General features: G+C 38.5%; 1 protein-coding gene across 3 annotated transcripts in view; it reads left to right on the top strand.

The window, feature by feature from the left end:
• Positions 1–1,762: 1,762 nt before the first annotated feature.
• Positions 1,763–22,646, top strand: part of TPD52L1 (TPD52 like 1) — a gene marked incomplete at its 3' end in the record, with an annotated part of 33,858 nt that continues 12,974 nt past the window's right edge. For 2 of the 3 annotated variants that reach the window (XM_080616529.1, XM_080616528.1), the window contains exons 1-3: positions 3,026–3,136; positions 9,338–9,486; positions 21,709–21,810. In XM_080616529.1, the coding sequence (XP_080472655.1) occupies positions 3,089–3,136; positions 9,338–9,486; positions 21,709–21,810 (299 nt within the window). In that variant the 5' untranslated portion in view covers positions 3,026–3,088. Of the gene's footprint in view, positions 3,137–9,337; positions 9,487–21,708; positions 21,811–22,646 lie in introns of all 3 variants that reach the window. The other variant, XM_080616527.1, reaches the window with a different exon arrangement.

Raw genomic sequence — 22,646 nt, 5'->3', positions numbered from 1 at the left:
TTGAAATCTAATACTGAACTCAGTGATTATTTAGAGGGGAAATAGGGACAGGAACATAAATTTAAGAAAAAAAACCCAAAACCAACTAAGAACAACAAAGTCTTGTGAACCTTGCCTGCGTACCTTGCTGTGCAATTGTTTGAAATTGTGGATGCTAAATTCTCTAGGACATAAATCACAGGGACAAAGTTTCATGTTTACAATCTCAATAGGTGGAAAAAGTTGAGATCTCTTCTGCCAGAGGAAGCCTGTTTTCTTCCTAATGTGTTCAGGGTTTTTTTTTTCCTTCCTTTCCTAACCTGAAGACAGGTTAGAGAAGTGGTCTGTGAGGGTAGCCCCAGACACTGATGAAGATTAAAAACATTTAGGACAGATTAAAAAATGAGTTTTTCTTGCTCAAGTGGGGAAAAGAGACTGAGAAGTTCAGATGACCTAGCATGAGAAATGAAGCATGTTACCTATGCTGGTAGACCTGGCTCAGGACTGGTCATAAGTGGTGAGAAGTGAAGCTGTCTTCAGAAGAGTGGAATGACAGCTGAGGGTGAAGTCTGGGACTGAGAGCTACCAGATGTGGTTGGAAAAACAAAAAGGATCATAAAGGAAAGATGGAGACTGAGGAGAACAACAACAGAAAAGTGAGAGAGTAGGTTACTCATGGTAGTGCTTGTGTGAGGAAGTTTCAGAACTGAGAGTGGCAGAAGACCATGACCCACAGTATGGTGATGTTCAGACTAAAACTGTGAGGTAGCTGAAGCGAAGTCTTTGCAGGGGGACAGTGACCATTAGGAAAGATTCTGGTGGTGGCTTGAGCAAGAAAGTGGAGACTGAAGGATCATGTTGTATTTTAGATGGCTTAGACAAGAAGCCAGAGATAAGAATTGGGAAAGAGATGGGCACTGGATTAGGTTGCAGAGGATCATGCCAAAGATTGATATGCATATGCTATTTTGGAATGAATTGTGATTTCAGTTCCATCTTGAAGTTTAAACTTGACCACTGGGTCTAGTGAAGTGTTAGTTGTCTTTGGTATTTTGGCTCATGCTGGTTTCCATCTCAAACTGTTATCCAGCAATTCTGGCCTCTTTACCTAGCCAATCCCAAACTAATGCTGTCCCTTGAGCACAGATCTGCCTTCTTGTTAGCTCAAGGATTGGTTGCTCCAAGATTACATCATCTCACATCTACCCCAAGAATTTCCTTAAGGGTTTCCAGTCTTATCCCTGTTGCCCCTGAAGTTCTTCATGGTATTTCCAAGAGGTGTTCCTCCATCCATGAAAAAAGAGACTGCTTTCAAGACCATGGGGACTAAGTTTAGCCTGATTCCCACAGCAACGCTATTAATCCTCAAACACATACCAAACAGTTGTATTTAGAGATGGAGGGTTGTTAATAAAGGTGATTTGGGAGTATTCGTGCTGAACAAATGTGCTTTTCTTTTGTTGTGACTTCAACAAATGAGATTTTCTTGGCAAGCTGCTTTTGGGTAATAACTAAGGTATCAACTACTTCTGTATGCTTTCATGTTTTAAAAGGGTTTGTGCTTGAGGGTGGTGTTCTATTAATGCATACCATGCCAGGCAGGGGTTCAGCACCTGTGTTGCTGCTCTTTATCTTCCTACTCAGGGGAGGTTGTAATTAACAAGGTTGAGTTCACCACATTGTGCTCTGCAGTGAAGTTCATGATATGAATCAAATCAGATCTGTTCTGTTAAATAGAAGGAAATCCAGGTACACTGGGGAACTCTAGGTGGAAGAAATGAAAGAGAGCTGGAGGGAGTTTTGCTTTCTATATAAAAATACAACATATTCAGTTTCAAGTTGTTGAATACTTCAGATTTGCTGCTTGTAACCGCTATTCCCTACTGTCAGAACTTAACAAAATTAAATTCTAAGTGCCATGTAATAGAGTACACAGGCGTCTTTGGGCCTAGGAAAGGAATTGTTCTCTTATGTATTAAGCAGTGTACAGATGTCAGGAGTCAGCTGAGATGGTAGATTACCCTGCTAAAGAACTGAAATACAGGGAAAAGTGCTGCCCCAGATGCAGTCTGGAGCAGAATTTTCTTCCACAACAGAAACAGATTGAGAAATTTAAAACAAATCCCCAAGGAGTGAGAATGTTTTCTGTTACTTTATGTTTTGCATTGTTTTCTTTTCAGACAATGAAGAATGGGAGGCTGTTAATGGCTGGAACCACATCAATCATTCTTCTCTTTACCGAATGATTGGGAGATAGAATATATTTTGTTTTCTCTATATAATACCAGGCAGGCCCAGGTCTCACAAACATTTGTGTACGCTCTTATCTTGGTTATCATCTGTACTGATCCTGGTCTTGGACATGCAGAAGAAGAAAGTAACTGGAGATCCAGTATAAATGTTAACCCTTCACAAGTTTAGATTAGGCGATAAAGGTATGCTTATCCTTAACATTTAGAAAATTCAGACAGTAGGTATGGCATTTGCTTCTGCAAACTCTGTACAGCTGTAATGTTCTCAAATTGGTGCAATTGGAGGTACTTTTAAAGCAAACATTGCTCAGTAATCTGCTTCCTGTATTCCTCAGTATACTATTGCCACTATTCACATCAGTGATCCGCATTAGCCAGCTTTCCTAGTTGTCCTGTTTTGAAGGAAAAAAGATTTTTTCTGTTTTGTTTTGTTTTGTTTTGTTTTTTTGGTTTTTTTTTTTTGTTTGTTTGGTTTTTTTTTTACCTCTATATTATTAGAAGCAAGGAAATGCTTTGTCAGGGACTACTCGGGTCCAAGTTGGTTGCTTTCAGGGAATGTGTGATGCTTTCACATATTAAATTGCTTCCGTGCAGACATCACCATCTGATACTTCCAATAGCTTTTCAGAAACAAAGAGGAGCAGAATCCAAATGACCTTTAGCAGGAAAATGTTGTTTCATTTTCCTTGTGGGTGAATAAACTATCAATCTTAGATTTTAGGGAAAGTCAATATCATAGCTGAAATAATTGATAATGGTTGTCCTGACCTTTTAACTCTTTACTTTAAGGCCTGTTGGAAACCCAGTCTTTGCATGAAGCAGATGATGATGTGGTCACTGATGTTGATTTCACCACTATGATTTCTGAAGAAGAAAAAGAAGAATTAAAGATTGAGCTAGTCAAGGTAATGAATTTGAATTGCTGTGAGTGTTACTGTTTTTACATCATTAAAATGGAAGATACTAATTGTAGGATGAAGTACACATCATAAAGTTATTCTCTTCCTTTTTAGTAAAATTATTTTAGGCTACAATAATGTGAAGCAATGAATTTCTTTAGATATTTTTTGAAGATTAAATATCTTTACTTGATGATTGTAGAGAGAAAGTTAAATATACCTTACCGTTTTATTCAAGATGTGTCTTTCATTTATAAACCTTCCTTTATAAAGAATGAAAGGTGTTCTTCGTACTAGATCTGCGATACTGTTGCTACCATGGTTGTGACACCTGGAAAAGATTCTTTTTGTGGTGCTCATAGAAAAAGCTGGAGATGGTTACAGATGAGACTGATGATGATGAGCACATCACATTTTTGTTTTCTTTGGCACTGTCATGTTTGGAGAGGGTTATATTTTTGGTTTGCAATTGTTGTTTGCTTAATTAAAGAACTTGATGTCATGACACCATAAAGAGGTTTAAAAATAATTCTTAATAACAAGGAGATGGGAGGAAAAAAGTGTGAACCATGTGGTCTTTTTATTACAAAGATTAAAGAGATTGTCTAGATTTGGTCTACAGTGGGAGGGTGGATTCAGTTCTAGTTACTGCTGCTGAATACTGCAGAAACAAGTGAAATTTAAAAATGGATAATGAGAGAATGGGAAAAGGTGAGTATTTATTTTACATATGAGACAAATAACAAATCACAGCTGTATGAAGGAGGAGTTGATTTTGTCTAAATTGAAATAATGAATGCAACAGAAATACTTAAATTAATATTAAGTTGTAATATTAAACACTCTAAGAAGTCACATTCTTAATGACTCTCAAGTCATTTACCTTCGGAGCTGATTTAGGATTTTCCACTTAAACAGAAACCAGAAGATTCTTTTTTTGTTTAATGTTTTATCAAGCCTTGTATTTCTAAGTTTCTAGTTAATTTTTACTTCTTTGCTGATCCTGTCACATCTGTAAGTAATAAGAAGGTAGCTGGAACTTCACATCTTTAGCTCATCACATAGTGATGAGATAGGAGTTGGGATGTTCATCAGTGTGTCTTCATCAGAACAGAGGCAGTGGGCACACTGAAGCACTGGAGATTCCCTCTGAACATCAGGAAACACTGAGTGTGACTGAGCACTGGCACAGGTTACCCAGGGAAGTTGTGGAATTGCCATCCTTGGAGATACTCAAAAGCCGTCTGGACATAGTCCTGAGCAACTGATTGTAGGTGTCCCTGCTTGGGCAGAGGGCTTGGACCAGCTGACCTCCACAGGTCCCTTCCAACCTCAGCCATTCTGTGATTCTCTTTTCTGGTGAAAGGAACTTAAGAGGCAGATGGAAGCAAGGAAGGGGAAGAAACTTCCTGCAGCCATCTGAGAATGGTATGCCTCTCTCAAGAGAATTAAACTCAACAGTTTCCGGGCAACTGTTCTGCTTGACAATTCCTGTGGGAGCAGAGAATCCTCAGTGGCTTATGTTAGAAATGCGTTAATTCATGTACACAAGTATTAATTCAACACACAAGTGAGAGATTGTCTTTCAAATATTATGATTTTGGCTGACCTAGAAGTTATTTTGTGAATTGCTCTCAGCAGTTTTCTGGCATACAGCTTATGCTTAAAACCAAAGTAAAACTGATAATTATTGCAAGAAAGGTTTGGAAAACTTTAATTTACAAAGAACAAAGTCTAAACTGAAAGAAGGCTTATGATTCTTAGAAAAGACTGTAAAAAAACATGTCAGGCCTTGATTCCTTCAGAAGGAAATCTCTGTGGGAATTGGCTAATGTTTCCTTTTGAAAAGCTATTAGTCCTTACTTTCATGTCTCCTCCACTACTTGTAGTTTTGTTTTCTTCCATGCACTTATGTGTTTGGTAATACCTGGTTGAGCCTGTAGGAACAAGCACCTTTGTTACTGTTCTGAAAGGTTCAAATCTTCCTTAATGCTGCAATTATTTAATAGCTGATATAATGGAGAGCTATTGTGAACACCTGTTGTGCATGTATTTAAACAGAAAATACATGCTCCATCTCTATTGTGTGTCTGCTGTTTATATTCTCTGTCTTTTTTCTCTTCCTCCTCTTCCACGGCTAGTAGTCTCTTTGTACTGAAAGCTTTTCAGAGTATGGGCTAACTCTGTTCTTGTATTTGTAGTCTGGCTAACACAGCAGGGCTCTGACCTTAATCAAGCCTTGGAATTTCTACAGTGCAGGTAAAAAATGTAACTCCTACAGAAACTTCTATTAGTCAGTTGAATTATGACTGATAGAAGTGAAAGAGGTCACTTCAGAATAATAGCGGGAAATTCTAGCCCAAAAACTTTACGTAAGGCCAGAAGCTTGTTAGCAGAACAGACTCCCTCTTCCCCAGCCCCCTCTTCCTTCCTCAGTGTGAGGAGCATGTTACAATGACTCTTGAGTCATTATGGGGGCTGAGGTTTTGAGCTATCTCACTCACTGCTGTCAGTTGTCCTTCCATTATTCCCATCAAAGTAGTCATATACTCCTTCCTGTCTTCCCCCTCCCATACCTTCACAAAAGCAGCTATCTATCTGGTTTGATGTACAAGCTTGCTAGCTGATACACATATTCTAAATTCAGCTGTGTGTGCCACTGCATATTTATTCCCAGTTTGAGGAAAGATGTGAGTAGCTTTTTCTGCAAACTTATGGCTAATTTTATTTATGAGTGTCCCTGATGTCTCTGGGTGCTGTTCACCCAAGGAAAAACTTACAAATCAATAGGTACTCAGCCTGGAGGTGTAGAATTTGAGCTGTATGATTTGGTGCACAGCTGAAGTGACTGTTATTTTTTGTGCTATGTTATTCTGTTCACAGTTACAACTACTTTCGTTTTAAAGGCTTTTACAACTACTTTCTTTTAAATATTAAGGTGCTCACATTTCCATAATATTTAATGCATTTTAGTGTATATATAATACTCAGCAGTTTTGAAAAGGATAACAGTTCAATAGCAATCACTAGTTTACTAAATATAATGGCTAATCAAAATGTAAGGGTCCCATGGATTGACTTCATGATTGCTGTAACTTTCTTTGTGTCTTTAAGCCCACAAAAAGGAAGAAGGGTACTTTGTTCCTATGTGGTGCATATATATTCTTACAATTCTGTTGCACTTAGAAAGAAGGAAATGTGAGGAGTAGAAACTTGTATTTCTGTTGACTTAAGCCCTAGTTTCATAATGGATTCTGCATTTGTAAGAGTGTACTTTTCAAAAATGCCTAGGCAGGTGATACCTAACTTCCATAAGAGTTAGGTATGTAACCTGCTTAAAGGCTTTTCAAGATCCTGCTATGAGCCCTAATACTTTCTACCTACCTCACAGTCTTCAATCACTGATGTCTGAGCACTTGAGGGAGGCTTTGTATCTACCACTATTTTAAAATTATGGGACTTGAGGAGGATTGTGGCACTTCAAAACTGCTCTCTGAAGAAAGATAATATATTGGTTTTACTACAGTCAAAAATGGTCATACTTAATGCCATTGCACACACGGTTAATGCTTGCTTAGGGCTTTACAGCCTTAGGTGTCTATTCAATGGAACAGATGGAAAGTAATTTTAATAGAAGCCATCAGATGTTTACATATCCAGGTATGTAATGATCAGCCTAGTGCTAGCTCATATGGAAAACATTATTGTTTATGTACATGTAAGGATACTGGTATTGGTTAAGGAATGAACTTAATTCCTTAAGTTAATTTATTAGACTTAATTCCTTTATTTTAATTAATTCATTCATTTATTTTAATTTATTAGACTTAGTTCCTTAAGTTCTTTAGCAGTGTTACTCAGGCAGACTTGTGCACTAAGGAGTTTGCTTTGGGTGGGAAACAGCTAAAGGGAGCTCTGAACTGCTGCCTGAGGAATGCTGACATCTGTGATTTCTTCTTTCCGTAAGCATTTAAGCAGCTATCCTCTCAGGAGACAAATTCACATTGCCTCTCATTTGCAGGTTGGGAATATAATGGAGCATAAAGGACAGGAGAAGGAATAAAGCAATTTTGGATTGTTATGTATTCTATATAGAGAAGAGATTCAGAGCAGCCCTGTGGAGAAGGACTTGGGGATATTGGTTGATGAGAAAATGAACATGAGCTGGCAGTGTGCACTCGCAGCCCAGAAAGCCGACCATATCCTGGGCTGCAACAAAAGGAAAGTGACCAGCAGGTCGAAGGAGGTGATCCTGCCCCTCTACTCTGCTCTCGTGAGACCTCATTTGGGGTATTGTGTGCAGTTCTGGTGTCCTCAACATAAAAAGGACATGGAACTGTTGGAACAAGTCCAGAGGAGGGCCACGAGGATGATCAGGGGACTGGAGCACCTCTCATATGAAGACAGGCTGAGAAAGTTGGAGCTGTTCAGCCTGGAGAAGAGAAGGCTGCATGGAGACCTCATAGCAGCCTTCCAGTATCTGAAGGGCGGGGTATAGGGATGCTGGAAATGGACTCTTCATTAGGGACTGTAGTGATAGGACAAGGGGTAATGGGTTCAAACTTAAACAGGGGAAGTTTAGATTGGATATAAGGAAGAAATTCTTTACTGAGAGGGTGGTGAGGCACTGGAATGGGTTGCCCAGGGAAGTTGTGAATGCTCCATCCCTGGGGGTGTTCAAGACCAGGTTGGATGAGGCCCTGGGTGACATGGTTTAGTGTGAGGTGTCCCTGCCCATGGCAGGGGATTTGGAACTAGATGATCTTAAGGTCCTTTCCAACCCTAACTATTCTATGATTCTAAGATTCTATGATTCTACTGGTGAAGTGTTTGCATTACAGGCATTGGTGAAACTGATGCCTTCTACTTCATTAAAGTCATGATTTTGCTTTGTGTTCATAATATTGCTGCTTAATTCCTGAGCTGCTTGAATAATGTAGATAGCAGGTAGTGACAAAACAGAAGGTGAGGAATTCAAGTGTGAGACCTTTCCAAGAACAACAAGCTTGCAGCCAGTTTTACAGAGAGGCAGAAGGCCTAAGTGTGTAAAGATGATGCTAGTATTGACATCCTAAATATAGCCCTGGAGGTCAGCAACTGATTCAGCTGGTGCTTGCCTCATTCCCTGCAGCCTATGGAGTTAAGTCACAGGAGACTGTGGTTCCAGGGAGCTTAACATACGGTAATCAGATACATTGCCATATGTTATTCTATTAACATATGGAGGAAGGAACACAGTTGGTAGGGGAATTTCTAAACCTGAAGTGAAAGGCAACTGGTCTGCTGTCACTTGCCGTTGTTAGCTTCAGTACCTTTGAGTGCTGCTCGTATAATTGACTTGGGAGGCTCCAGGATGAACGCTCATGAAGAGGGCTTACCCATGCTCACTAGGGGGCTGCCCAAGGGGGAGAATCCTGGGCCAGTAGGAGGCTGATTCCATGGTCCTTCTTCTCAGTCAAGTGTTCTGGTCCTTGTCTTGCTAAAATACTGTCTCGATTTAAATGTTTCAAGTAATGTTCACTGCTGGGAGAGTTATATCCCTCTGTTTGGGCTGAATGGCATCTTTGCAACTTGAATTTGCATGGTTTGGTTAATGACTAAGAGCTCTGAAAAGACTAATCTGCTGTATTCTGAATGCTTCTATGCATTCAGCAGGACCTGTTCACTCATGTTAACAATCCATCTGCTATTTATTCTTATGTTACTGTTTTGAAATATATAGGACCTAAAATATGTAGATAAAAATGCGTATGACATAAGTGGAAGACTGAAACGCTGCAAATATGAAGTTAAAAGCCTGTGCATTCAAAGAGAGATATTTGACTGAATTATCAAGTCTTCTCTTGTTCTGCCTTTTCCCATTTTACTAATGAATGAAAAAACTGGTGTTGGAGACTACTAATGCCCCAAGGCAAATCTTGGTCAGGTTGCTCAATAGTCCCTTACTGGAGAATTCGGTCTCTTACCAGATGCGTGTGTACGGCAGTGTGCATAGGTGGCACAGTTTGACACAGTAATTTAATGTCTTTTCAGCCCTGTTCTGGACATGTCTTTGTGATCTCAAGTACTTTAATCTGTGTCTCTAGTCACCTACAGAAAATGCAAGTTTGAGAGATTCATTTAATCTGTTAACAGTGTATGTATTTATCAGTGCTTCGGAACAGGCTAACACCTTTTTCCTTTCTCCTCCCTCTTTGTTTCTCTCAGCTAGAAGATGAAATTTCAACTTTGCGGCAAGTGCTAGCAGCCAAAGAAAAGCACCTGGTTGAAATTAAACAAAAGCTTGGCATAAGTCTGATGAATGAGCTGAAACAGAACTTTAGCAAAAGCTGGCATGATGTGCAGACAACTTCTGCGTGAGTACAGACCTGAGGCAAATTCATCCTTATATGTTGTATACCATGTTGGGGGTGTTGACTTCATGAGCTCTGGTATGAAATTTAGCAATTGAAATGCCTGTCTGAATGAGTAGATCGCAGGGACAAATATGTAAAGCTTCTCAGAGCAAGGAGACCTGAAAAAAAGCCTTCCACAGCAGCAATATGTTTTGCTATTGTATTGCGCCTCACTCTTGTAAAATCACAGGGACTAAAACTGTTGTGGTCCTGAGAAGGTTATCTTCCTGTCCCATGACACATTCTTACAGAGTCCTGAAGGGGGAGAGAGAGAATTTTTAGACCTCGATGTGTTCTATTTTTTCAACTTCCAAGAGAGGCAATGTAAAGAATAAATTTAAACCAAAACATTAGCAACTATTTAAAAAAATAGTACCACAATCTGAGTTATAACGAATACTGGCAGGATCAGTTGATGTTTGACTCTTTAATTCCTGCTTTTGGTTGTCCAAAAGGAACAAAAAGATGTGTTGGAGTAATTGTACCATCTTTGAGGTTGTCATAAGTTCTATGTGTTTGAGGTTTTTATTATTTTTCAGCAGTGTGTTCTTAGGCAAGTTCTGGAAGCCTCTCACAGGCTTGGTTTAGCACTGTGCAGAATGTGTAACTAGTTCACAAGAGTTCAATGAAATGCAGCTCTGAGTTCCCAGGGTGAAAGATAATATGTAAATATGAAGAACTGTTAACTCCACTGCCTCTGTTGAAGTGATTTTAACTTGAATTTGAAAATTTTTATATTTTTTTTTAACCAGACCAATTTTCCTGTGGAAGTCTAGTCCAAGTCAGTTGCTGCCTTCAAGAAAGGTGCCTTATAAAAATGAGCCAGTTCTTGGATGAGGAAGCAGAATAGGGAGGTTATTTAGGCTGCAGCTTGCTGCCAAGAACTACTGGTGCAAGCCTTTTGTCTCACGTAAGGAAGGAGTTAAAAATACACATATGGACATAGTGGTAAGACCTATCCCGAATCTGCCACAAAAAAAAAATATTAATGGCCAATCCCAGGATAGGTAGTGTTACTCTTTGCTCTGTATCTGATAGTGTCATCAAGACAGGTAGCAAATAAAACTACAAACTCCAAAGCTCTAGGAAGGCAATAATAATTACTGAGGGGCTGGTCTTAGCTTCATACTGGATTTTATGCTTACACATATGAGCTTGCCATGTTCCTCTAAAACTATTTGGGCTGAATTAATAGCAACATTAGGAGAAAGAGCCGCCCACTTATCATCAAGTACTGTCTGAAAAGTTATGAGAGTATTAATAATTCCTTTCTTTTCAATTGACAACTGAATTTGACGCTTAGGGAGAAGCAAGAGTGAGCTGCTGTACAGCAGAGCTGAGCTGGGATTTGACAGCAAGGCAATCAGGGCAGTGGCATCATGCATGAAGAAGCAGTCCCACAGTATTTGAACAAAGTGAGCAGAGGAGGTCCAGCAACAGTAAACAAGGTCAAGCCAGGAGTTCAGATCTCATTATAAGCCTGTAGTGATGAGCCAGGTTCAAGGTCGAGCCAGGTTCAAGGTCAAGCCAGGAAGTCCAATATGTGAGTCAAGATCAGTGAGGGATCTGTCCAGATACAAGCATAGTGGTAACATAACCTGGGCAAGGACCAAGGACTTAAATGCAGTCTAAGCTTTAGTGTAGCTCACAAGTGGAGGTATGCCTAACAAGGATTCTTGTGGCTCTTTCTTGCACAGCACTGTCATCACAGTCTTGCTCAAAGTCACACAGTTGTGCTGTGTCAGAGCTGGCCCTGAGTCTAGGCAACCAAACCCATGGGAGTGGGGGGAGAGGGGGAGAGTTTGCAGTGCCTCTTGGTACACTCCAGGCCCTGACAGAGACTTGGAAACAATAAGTAAAAATGTACATTTTTTCCATGAAAATAATAATTCTTTTTCTTTTAATGGGAAGTCCAATAGGGCATGAACCCCTTAATAGGAAACATAGTTTGTATGTCTCCTGTCTCTAACTTCTGGACAGTTTGTCAGCTATGTTTTATTTCTCATGACATGCCTTTAACAGTATCATCCATTCTGGCTCAGTGAGGATGTCTGGCATGTGCTAGGAGAGGACAGTCCAGACAAACTGAGCCTTAGAATAGACACCTGAACTAGTTACTTAGGAGTCACTAACAAAATTTTGACAGAAAAGCTTTAATTTTTATTGAAATTTGGTAGCAAATTCCAAGACAGCTTTTCGTTTTACCTTCACAATGTTGACTTTTCCACAAAGATAGAGAGACTTAGGAGACATCAGAAAGGTAGCTGCTGCTTTTTATTTAAAGATGTGTTTCAAAACTAAGAAGCCATTAGGCAATGAACATCCACAAATAGTTATGTGGAACTGAGCAGCAGAAATCCATTTGCGCCCTTGAAAACCCTGATGTCCATGATCCAGTTGCTATATAATTCTGGCTGATGCTCATGCCAGTACACTGATGCCAGTACAAATCGTGGTAATCCAGCATTCTTCAGAATGGATGTGTTAAGTAATAGAGGTGATTCATTGTTGCTGTACCAAAATAGAAATGGAATAGCATTACTCACCAAGACTCTCTGATTTAGTAAGGATGAAAAGCCAGTTTTAAAAAATAAAAGTTCAAAATATTTACATGCCTGTACTTTAGGATTCTAAATCCACAATTAGTCATTTTAAATTTTAAAAAGATCTTTTTCTAAGGAGGCAGATTTTGCTTTCATGCAGTCTTCTGGGGTTTGTAGCTGCTGTGCTTTCCTGGAAGTTAAACCCACTTTCCTTTAATGGGGAACTTTTCAAAGGCACAGAGAACAAGCAAGCACCAAATTTTTTTCCTCTTATTGTTTAAACTATTTTTAAGCTCTCCATTTAGGGACACATTCTTAGGGTTAAAGTGGACTTAGAGGCAGAGGGCTGAACTTTTCTCAGGAACAGTAATGTGTGTTTGAACAACTAGTTAAGACTCATGACCTGACTCACAGGATGGATGCCACCTGGAATGACTAAATTTAAACTTGAGATTCTGACTATGAAACTTCTCATTTTAAATGGTTGGCCACAGGTAACTTAGGAGTTAGTCTGAGCAGGATTAACATGTACATGATTGTCATTGAAGAATCCCTGTTATTAAAAAGGAAGAAAAGGTAACAGTGTTCATACTGAGGAATGCTAGAGCTGGAAGTTAATGGACTGATGTTCTCCATAAATTGAAGATTCTGTCAGGCTCAACATAAAGTTCTGTACAAAGTCCGTTTCCTTGTTATTAATTCATGCTTTAAGGTATGTGAAAGCAATTTAACTACCTGCAGTAAGACATTACTGTTGCAAATGTAATGTGGAGCTTCTAATGTATCAAATCAGCTTTTTTATCAGTTTTGTTTTTCTCTAAATAAAATCTGTAACGTTGTTTGCATTTTTCAGCCTTGTATGAAATACACCTGGAAGTCATTCATTTATGATGATGACCAGAATCATGATGCATTTTTCACATTCCTTGTTGATTTCCTCTGCTATTCCTCAGTGCACTGATTTTCAGTATAATCTCTGTGTTAGGGAAGGCAGGGGTTCTACTATAGAAGATATCAGTAACTAGAGAGCAAACGATTGCCTCAAGTTTAATTTGCTTTCATGGTGGTAAGGCATTCAACTGGAATGACTTCCCACACACACCTTTTTAAAGATCAGGTTTCCAGTGAATAGAGGTGGGTGGATATTCAGATAGCTTCTAGCAAAGCAGGTTTTTTATTTGTATTTTAAACACAGATAATTCATTCTTATTTAGATGCTGGAAGCAGGGTAATGTTGGTGGATTTCAAGGTTATTTATTTTAGTTTAAGAAATCGTAAAAAATGTCTTTACAGGGATATTTACAAAGACCATAATTGGCCTTTTCTAATTAACATTTTGCAACAAAGAAAAGGTTTTATGTAACCTGAATGCAGTATGTTTATGTAGTTAAAGCTGCTTGATTGGCGGTGCTTCAGTAAGGTTCCCACAGCTCTTTCTAGCTTTCTGTACTTCAGATTTTCACTGCATAGTGCATTAAGGTAAGAAGATGTCTTCTATAAAGATTGACCTAGTTTTATACACTGTCACAGCATCACTGAGGTTGACAGCATTGTCAGCAGACTGTCTAGTCCAACTTTCAAAGCAGGGTCAGCTAAAGCAGGGTGCTCAGAACTATGTCCAGTCAGATTTTTAGCATCTCCAAGGATGAAGACTCTACAGCCTCTCTGGGCAACATATTCCAGTGTTTAGTTACCCTTAATGTGAAAAACCTTTTTATTTTGTTTAAATATTTATTGAGTTCAATTAGTGCCCATTGCCTCTTGCACTTTCACCAGATACCACTAGCCTTTGCTGAGCATGTATGTCATAACCATGCTCAGCTTTGGCTGTCCCGCAGCTCTTAATGTGGTGCTCTTCTGTACTACTCTGGAAAACAAACAAACAAAACAACACAGTAGAATATTATAGTGTTGTCCTCTCAGGAGATATTTCGGTACTACTGAGTTTCTAAGGAGCAGTTGTATCTGTAAAATTACCCATCAAGAAACTCACTCCAGCCTAATAGTTCCCAGAAGCTACTTTGTCATTCTTTCTTGAAATGTTAGCAGCCGTTAGAAGGCATAAGCCTCCTCTGTTTTAAGTGGATAATCTTTCAATATCTTTATTTCTTGAAATTTCTTTTTGAAATTTCTATATTTCAATCTTTGCAATAGTGATGCAACTACAGAGATAGCTTCTAGGGAGATGAAAATGGTTTGTTTTGCTATTCATCTTCCTCCCTTTTCCCACCCCCCACCCCCCCCCAAGAAAAAAAAATCCCAAACCAATACTACTGCAGATGTTCAGACCACTGTCAGCAGCAGTTCTGCCATGGACAGTAAACTATTAGAATGGCTAAGAACTTAAAGAAAACCCATTGTCTCCTTGGAGGCTGTAATAGTATATTGAAATGAAAAGTCTCAAAGCCCATATGATTAGTGATTCCAGCCAGGGGTTTGGGAAGCCTATGATGTGATGGAAAATGGACCCATGCAAGACTGCCATTTAGGACAGGAATCTCACAAAACTGTTTTCAAAATTACTTCATCTTTTGCCCTCACAGACAAAAATTGTTATAGAAAGGGAAAATGTAATGAATTAGAGGCCAGAGTGAAGAGAACTGTAAGTGCTAACTCCAAACAGCATGTCTCCAAGATGGTGCCTGGGGCTTTCTCAAGTGGTGGTTGTCTTTTGAAGCCTTTTTAGGAAGGTTTCAATATTGCTCTGCTCTTACATGTAGTTACTTGAGACAAACATTCAACATGGACTTGGCCTTTCCCTTCACACACAGAATGAAGATCTTTTCATTTGCTACTGGCTGAAAGCTATGTGAGCAGGCTTAGTTCTGCTGATAGAGAACATGAGGACAGCTGTATGGTTTCCACAAATAGGGGGAACTTACCATTTTGTAGTTCAAATTTCTGCCAGGTGATGAGAAAATAGAAAGTAATAGTTGCACTGCATGTGTCTTGGACTTACAATCTGAAGTACTTGCAGTCTTCATTAGTGTAACTTTAAATATACCGTAATGTTCCAGGGGTTCAGAATTTTCTCAGGAAGTCAAATATAATTTGTGGACAACCACAGTCCTACTGTGACTTTTAGGAATTCAGCATACCATGTTCCCCCCCCACCTTGTTATAAGTGGTAGTAAAAGAATTGTGGGTGTTTCCGTTCATTGCAATGTGTAATCACCTTTTGACATTTTCTTTTCTAAATCTGCAAGTAAATGTAGCAGTTGTGTAAGTGAAGAAATTGTATGTTGGTTTTAGCAAGCACATTACCTGCCTGTGAGTCTGTGCTGTGTGAAAGTAAAGGGAGCCTCTCACTTCCACTGAATTTGTGTCCTTTGGGTCAAATCAGGCAATGTTCATGGCTTCTTAAAAGGTAATTTTTTTGCTGCTTTTCCCTTTTCCACACACATCTCTGGCTTTGAATTTTGAAGGAGGGAGTAGTAAGGTTGGAGAAAGAAGTTATCTTTGTTTATTCTTGTTGTTACTTTTCCACTTGGTTACATCAGAACTTTCTGCTAATGGAAAATCCACAGCAAGGTTAGGTGATCTGTTCCAGATTGATGAATATAGTGTTATTTTCTCAGGGAAAAGCCCACTGTAATTATCACTGGGTAACAGAAAATACGTTAAGTGTATATTATAGTTATCTGTATGTATGTAACTAAGAAAGAAAGGGGAGGCCTGAGTGTAAATTGGAGTCTCTGGAATTACCAGGATTAAAAATATCCAGGAAAAGGTCAGTGGAAAGGGGAAAGGGAAGGAAAGAGAGAAATGGAAGGAAAGGTAAAACAGAAATTAAGCAAAAGGAAAAATAAAGGAGAAAAAAAAAAAAAAGAACAGGAAGAAAAGGGATAAAGGAAAGAAAAGGAAACAGAAGGAAGAGAAATGGAGCGGAAGGGAAGAAAGGCAAGGGAAGAAAGGAAAAGAGAGGCTGGAATATGTTTAATGTGCATAATTTTGTTGATCTAGTGTACAGCACAGAGCCCACAGACAGTGTTATTGACATAGTTTAAGGTGGGATGAACTGTGAAGTTTCAGCCTGGAACATCTTAAGCTCATCTGTGCTTAAGCCAACATATTGTGGCTTTTCTACTTGAAAGTTAAAGATACCATAGCAGCTTGTTCTTCCCCTATTCTATCCTGCATTGCACAAATAGTGCATTTCACACAATTGTATCCCAAATTTTTCCCAAGTTTTTAAGATTACAGTGCAGGACAGCATGGAATATTTTCACCTTTGTCTGGCACCTTTCCTGACCTGTGACTCTCCAGCCTACTGAACGGTCATCTGTGTGTTGCACACAGATTTCTGGCTGCAGGCAGGTCCCCTGTGAACTGCAGAGGTTTTCCCTAAGCTCTGCCCTTCCTCTCTCTGTGGGAGAGGAACTGCCTGGGGCAGACTTCCTTTGACTGCTTTAGGCATATGTATCCACCCAAGTGCCAGCACAGTTTCAATTAATTGTTAACATACTTGGCAAAGAGAAGAATGTCTAAAAAAAGTACATCTGTTGTTTGGTTTTGAAGTTGGAGTAAATTTCAGTTGAGCACTAAAAAAAAGAAGTAATAAAAAAGCACACCTTAGAGCTTATTTGTGGGCAAAATGGTCATAAGAATGCGCTTACAGAATGTTTTGTGTACACCTTATCTTCCATCATATATGCATTTATTTCATTAGAACATTAGCATGATTTAGTTAATGCTGAGCCCTGTTTTTTTTTTCCCAGAAAATCAACAGAAAAAATAGTTCTCTAGCTGAGGGTTTCTCAGAGATCCAGATGTTTTACACTGATTCCAGAAATGTCATTCTTAAGCTGACTAATGGTTTGAAAACTAAGCAAGCTCCATAGGCCATGGCTTGTGCTACCAGGCTCTGCTCTACTGTATGGTTTTGTTGTTAATTGTTTGCACTTTGTTGCATCTTATGTAAGCTTTATCACAGAAGAGGGTTTCTCAAATGGATTAATTTTGCAAGCAAGCATTGATGGAGAGGCACAATGCTGAATGAAGATGTGCTAATTAGCAGATGTACTAATTTTACAGAAGCTCAATGTAAGTTCCTTGTAATTTACTGCAATAGGTTGACTGTGCCATGCAAAATATGAATATTATATTGATAGTCTACTTCTGTCAGCAGCCCCTGTGTTGCACCTATGAAGGAAGGTTAGATTAACTCTGCCATGTGAAGGGCAATTCTGTGCTGAGGTGAGATCAGGTAGCATGCAGTATGATTACCTTGTCCTGTCCTGCAGATGGACATTTAAACATCCAGGATGCAGTTAAACATCCAGTTCTCTGACCTCTCTCTACATCTGCTGCCTGACTATACTCTATATGAAGCACTATTTTCTTCACATGCTGTGTTTTATGAAGTATGATGTTCTTTCATTTGCAGTCACTGGCTGTAAAAATCAGCTAGTGAGACCTGGCTGTCATGTGATAGTACAAGCCAAATGCAGTAAACTGTCAGGTGAAAATGCAGTCAAAATATGCTGCAAATCTATTTTGCCTAATTAGTGTCTTACAGTGATGGGGATATGAGTTATCTTTAAAGCTTCTTTTAAGTGTGTTGGGTATATTATCAGAATTTAACTGCAATATCAGCAGATTTTATGATGACCTCTAATAATCAGTTTTATAAGCAATTGCTTTTGTTAAAGAAATATCCAATTTAAAAAACCAAATTATAATCTGAAGTTGATGGATGAAATTCTTATGTTAATGTAATATAGAATAGTAACATCCAAAATGACACAGGTGAGTTTTAACAACAGGGTTACAATTGTGACAGGAATTCATATACTGTGTTTAATCCTTCTTATATATGAAATGCAGTAGAAATATTAATTCTAAAGTGCTAAGTGAAAAGCATGGAATATGATCCTTTTTAGCCACTTCCAGCAATTATTCTGTGCTATGGCATATGTTTAGATGCCACAAAACCAGAAAAGGCATTCCTCCTCTAACAGCATGAATCAGGTAGACTGTTTCTACTTTGACTAATGCTGCTGGGCATCTGGCGTAGCACTGTTAAACTCAGAGAAGTTGTGGTTACTTTGTATTAGTGTAAGAGGCACAGAGCCTAATGACATCTTTGTGTGAAGATGCACGCTGTGGGTTGGATGGAAGGTGGTAATTCTTGAATCTCTGTGTTATAAATTCTTCGAGTTTGTTTCTGCTGGAGCATTTATGCCTTCAGGTTTAGTGTCAATGATCTTATTTCACACAATGGCTGACTGACTGCTGAGATGCTGTCACCTGTCCTCATGAGCTGGGCAGTCTGTACTTGCCCACAATGGCTCAAAGGATGAGAACACACAGGTGGTGTAAATGACTTAGCATGCTGGAGCAGTTGGTGGTTTAGAGGGACTTAAGCCATACGCATAGCACTCCAATGAATAAATGTAAGCTTTACCTGGAATATCCAACTTTATTTCTAGCTTAAGGTTTCTGAAAATAATGTAAACTGTTCAGTGCATTAAAACAAAACTGCAAACCTGTTACACGAGGATACTATTTATGCTACATACAAGTGAGAAGGATTTCCAGAGGTCAGAGACCTGTTGAAAAGCTCATGGTTACCAGAGTGTTTGTCATCAAATTAATGCTGTAAATATGACATAAATATGATGGCAAAAATATCTGAGCCAAAATACTTGCTATAGATCAATACAAAGCATAACTAAGTACAGTAAGGCAATGTGCTCTGTGGAAAGATTATTTATGAAGAAGGTGTAGTAATATGCATGATGGTGGAGAGGCAGGGATGGAGTGGCCTATTTTTGAGCTTGACTAAAATGCAAATTACTGATTTTTCTCTTCGATGACAGGCATTGCATGTTGCATTGCATCTTTACCTTTGTTATTTTGTTGTGCCTTAAAGCTCTTCTTCAGCATTGCCAAAGGGAGGAGGGGTTCATGTCAAAGGTTGTTTTTGCTGAAGTTAGTGCTGAGAAAAAGACCAGTTGTGTAACAGTCTTAGCTGGATTTACACTGTTACATAATGTCAAAAATACTAGGAACATAAATGCAGTCTCCATGTCTTCCTTGCTAGTGGAAATTCTGGGGAGAATGTTGGATTTATGGGATTTAAAGGAAAAAACGTAATATTAGTTGAACACCAAAATCTGTATAATTTTAGCCAATTCCCAGAAGGTGTGTTCTGACCAATGTAATGTACAGAAATACTAGGGGACTCTAATGTTTCTCAATTGAATTTGAGTCTGTCTGCTGTATGGGTCATTTGGGACTATTATTTTTAACAGTTTTACACAGTGTGAAGAACCTGCAGCAGAAAGGTAAGACATGGAGATGTTTTGTCATTAAACTAAATATGCCTGTGAATGAACTCCAGGGTGTCTTTAAAGAAAACCAACCAACCAACCAAACCCCCCCCCAAACAAAACAAAAAAACCCAAACCAAACAACTGAAACAAACAAAAGAATCACTGCAGAAGGATATCCAGAAAGTATTTTACTATGCACAGTCAACCTGTACATAAATAGGTTCTGATACCAAAGACCTTTTAGACCTGGAGTTCAAGTCTTGACCTTCCGTTTTGTCATGAGCAAAATTCCACTTGTGCTGAATGGTTTAGGAAGCTTCTCTGTTAGCAAAATGTCTAAAGACTTCGATGCCACAGGCATTAGAATATTTGATTTTTTGATTTTATTTTTTTCATAGGCAACACTTGTCAGAAAGCTGTGTGCTCACAGTTTAACTGAAGCATTATTGATGTCTGGTTTAGGGTCTCATGCAACCCTAGTTTATATGAGAACATGTCCACTGACAGCAAGAGAATGACAGAGCTATTAAACTAGTTGAGCTAGAGAATGAGGTCTCAATGAAATAAGAGCGTTGCAGTCTTGCAACATCCAGGGACGGACTGGCTGAGGAGAAAGGAAACACAGTGAAAACAGTGTTTGCAGTCTCTGTATTCCACCAGAATAAATAAAGCAGACATAACCAGTGTTCCTTCCTTTCTAGTTATAATTTGTGGTCACTGTTGCAATGTTTTAGCCCTTGTTGTCATTCAACATTGTGTATGTGATTGATTCAGCTTATCATTCTCTAGGTTTCTAGAAATTTGGTATGCTAGTCTTAAGTTGCTCCCTGTAGACTGCCTTGCTAGTCAGTCAAAACAAACAGCTTTGTAGAAGGAGCCATTTCTCTTGGCAATTTTAGAACTTGTTAGATTGGTAGTCTGTAAGAAACTTTGTGGTTTAGGAATATTAAGATCAAAATATTTGTGTTGGGGATGATTCATTGTTGAAAGAATATTGTGTGAAAGAACAGAGCATTCTATGGCATCTGCCTTTTAACTTGTCATTTGCAAAACAGTCCTCAACAGAGGACTTTAAGCAATAGGTACTGCTAGGGCTAAAAGGACCTGACATAAAGTGTGATTGTGCTGTATTGCAAATGTTAATCTTCTCTTATTTCCCCTCCTGCATCCACAAAGTTATATTGCTTTCATATACCTAAAAATAAGAAGAAAATATTCTGTTTCAGGAATTAGGCAGTGGGGTCTTTTTAGTTGTCTCCAGTGTATTTTGGCACACATTTGCAATCTTACAGATTTTGTTCAAAGGAGAATTAGAACCAGTGGAATTTTATGTCTGAATTTTTCATGATCGTTTCTCCAGTTCTTACCTGCCAATGCACACCACAGGATACAAGACTGATTATAATGTGCTCTCCTTTTGTTACTAGGTCAGTACTTCTAATTCCGAGCTTGTCTGCACCACTGGGAGTATCAGATAATTTACTTGGAAGGAAGTCTCTGATTTGCTCAGAGTTAGTTCAGTCAGCAAAAAACCATCTGTGCAGAAAAGCTTATTGATTACTCTGAGAAAGCAACTTAACTGTACTAACAGGTCTATGTGGGTCAGAGTATATATTCTGGATCAGTAAATTAAGATGATTCTGTGTTTGAATGTATATACTATACATGCATTTAATGACTTCTGAAAGGATTGAGTCCTATTAAGAATATGCATTCATGGTCTGGATTTTTTATCTTTCTTTCTCTGTCTCTCCCAAAGCCGCCTTCCTTTAAAGAAATTTTTGTGAAAAGTAAAATTGAGTCATATGGGAACAGATTTGGTAACTTTTGTCTAATTTGAAATATCAACAAATATTTTTGGAGTGTATCTGTTAAATGTACCTTATATGTATGTGCACGGAAAGACAGAGTTGTGTATGTCCTGATTCTTTTCTGTGCTCTGGACAGAGATTTTTTGTGCAGATTTTGCTACCTACTTGGTATGTGCTGCAAGAATGCTTATTTGATGTAAATATTATTTTCTATAAGCAGAAATTGTATCAAACAGGTACTCAACAAATCACTGCATTCCACTTTCAAACAGCGTTGCTGCTGCTCTCGAGGGATGTTACCTGGAATGGGGAGACACACAGTTAAGGATTGTTCTCATGTTAGGATTAAGCTGCACTTAGGAAGCTGTGCAGAAGCAGGCAGCTTTGTAATTTGTTTTGTGCTGCAGTTACTGTGTTTCTTAATCTTTCTGTGGATGGGACTTTAAGATGTGGAAATAAGGTAAAAGGGAATTAATTGCAGGGGATTCTGGCCTCTGTTAGTACTTATTACTGCTTCTGGTTTGTTTGTTTTTTGTTTTTTGTGTTTTTCAGTTACAAGAAAACGCATGAGACCCTGAGCCATGCAGGACAAAAAGCAACAGCAGCTATCAGCAATGTAGGAACTGCTATCAGCAAGAAGTTCGGAGATATGAGGTACAGGGATCTGCTATTTCTCTGATCTTATTTGGAGAACAAAAAGTATAAGTCACCTGTCAGTTTGTTTTGTTGTTTTTTTAACTTCTGCATTAGCATTTTAAACATTCAAGTAGTTTGTCATCAGTGTGCAACATAGTTTGGCTTCAACCAAGAAGAAGGGATAGTGACAAATGAAAATATAATTCTTACTTGAGTTCTAGTTAAAAAAAAGGAAAAAGTGCTATTTGAAATCCTTTTGGAATAACTTGGCAGCCTCAAGGAAATGTACAAGTAAAATGGAACAAAAAATTGCTGTTAGATCTTTATTAGCCCAATTTTATTCACACAAGGCTGCCTTGCAGCTGCTTGTGGAAAGATAAATAAACAAATAATAATTATAAGAACCCAGGCTATTTGCAGTTGTATTTACAAAAAAAGACATGATGAAAGTAGCAGGAGTTGAGGTCAGGAGAAGAGCTGTCACTTAAATGCAGGCTGAATGTCAGGCTTTTAATGTTGATGTATCTTTAAAAGTATTGATCTTAAATTTCCTCACAATAAGATCATAAATGAAGAAACTGTACACTGTAAACCAACGCTTCAGTTTTCAACTTTGTAGCAGCATTACAGAATTTCTCAGGTGTTTTAGGGAGTTGATTCTTTTTTGTGATGAAATAAATGGACATGGGTAACTGTACAGTATATTGTTTGAGCTGCATAATTAGTCACATTTATTAGAAATATTGGTATGTTTTCACTTTTTTTTGGTCATTTTGTAATGAATGAGATAACCATATCTGAAGAGCTGTATGAATCCATTTTACAGTTTTTCAAATACATATGAGTTTGGATTT

The sequence above is a fragment of the Psittacula echo genome (assembly GCF_963264785.1).
Source record: "Psittacula echo genome assembly, chromosome: 4".
Classification (NCBI taxonomy): Eukaryota; Metazoa; Chordata; class Aves; order Psittaciformes; family Psittacidae; genus Psittacula; species Psittacula echo.
Note: the sequence above shows the minus strand (reverse complement) of the source record. Positions and strands in the feature narration are given on the sequence as shown.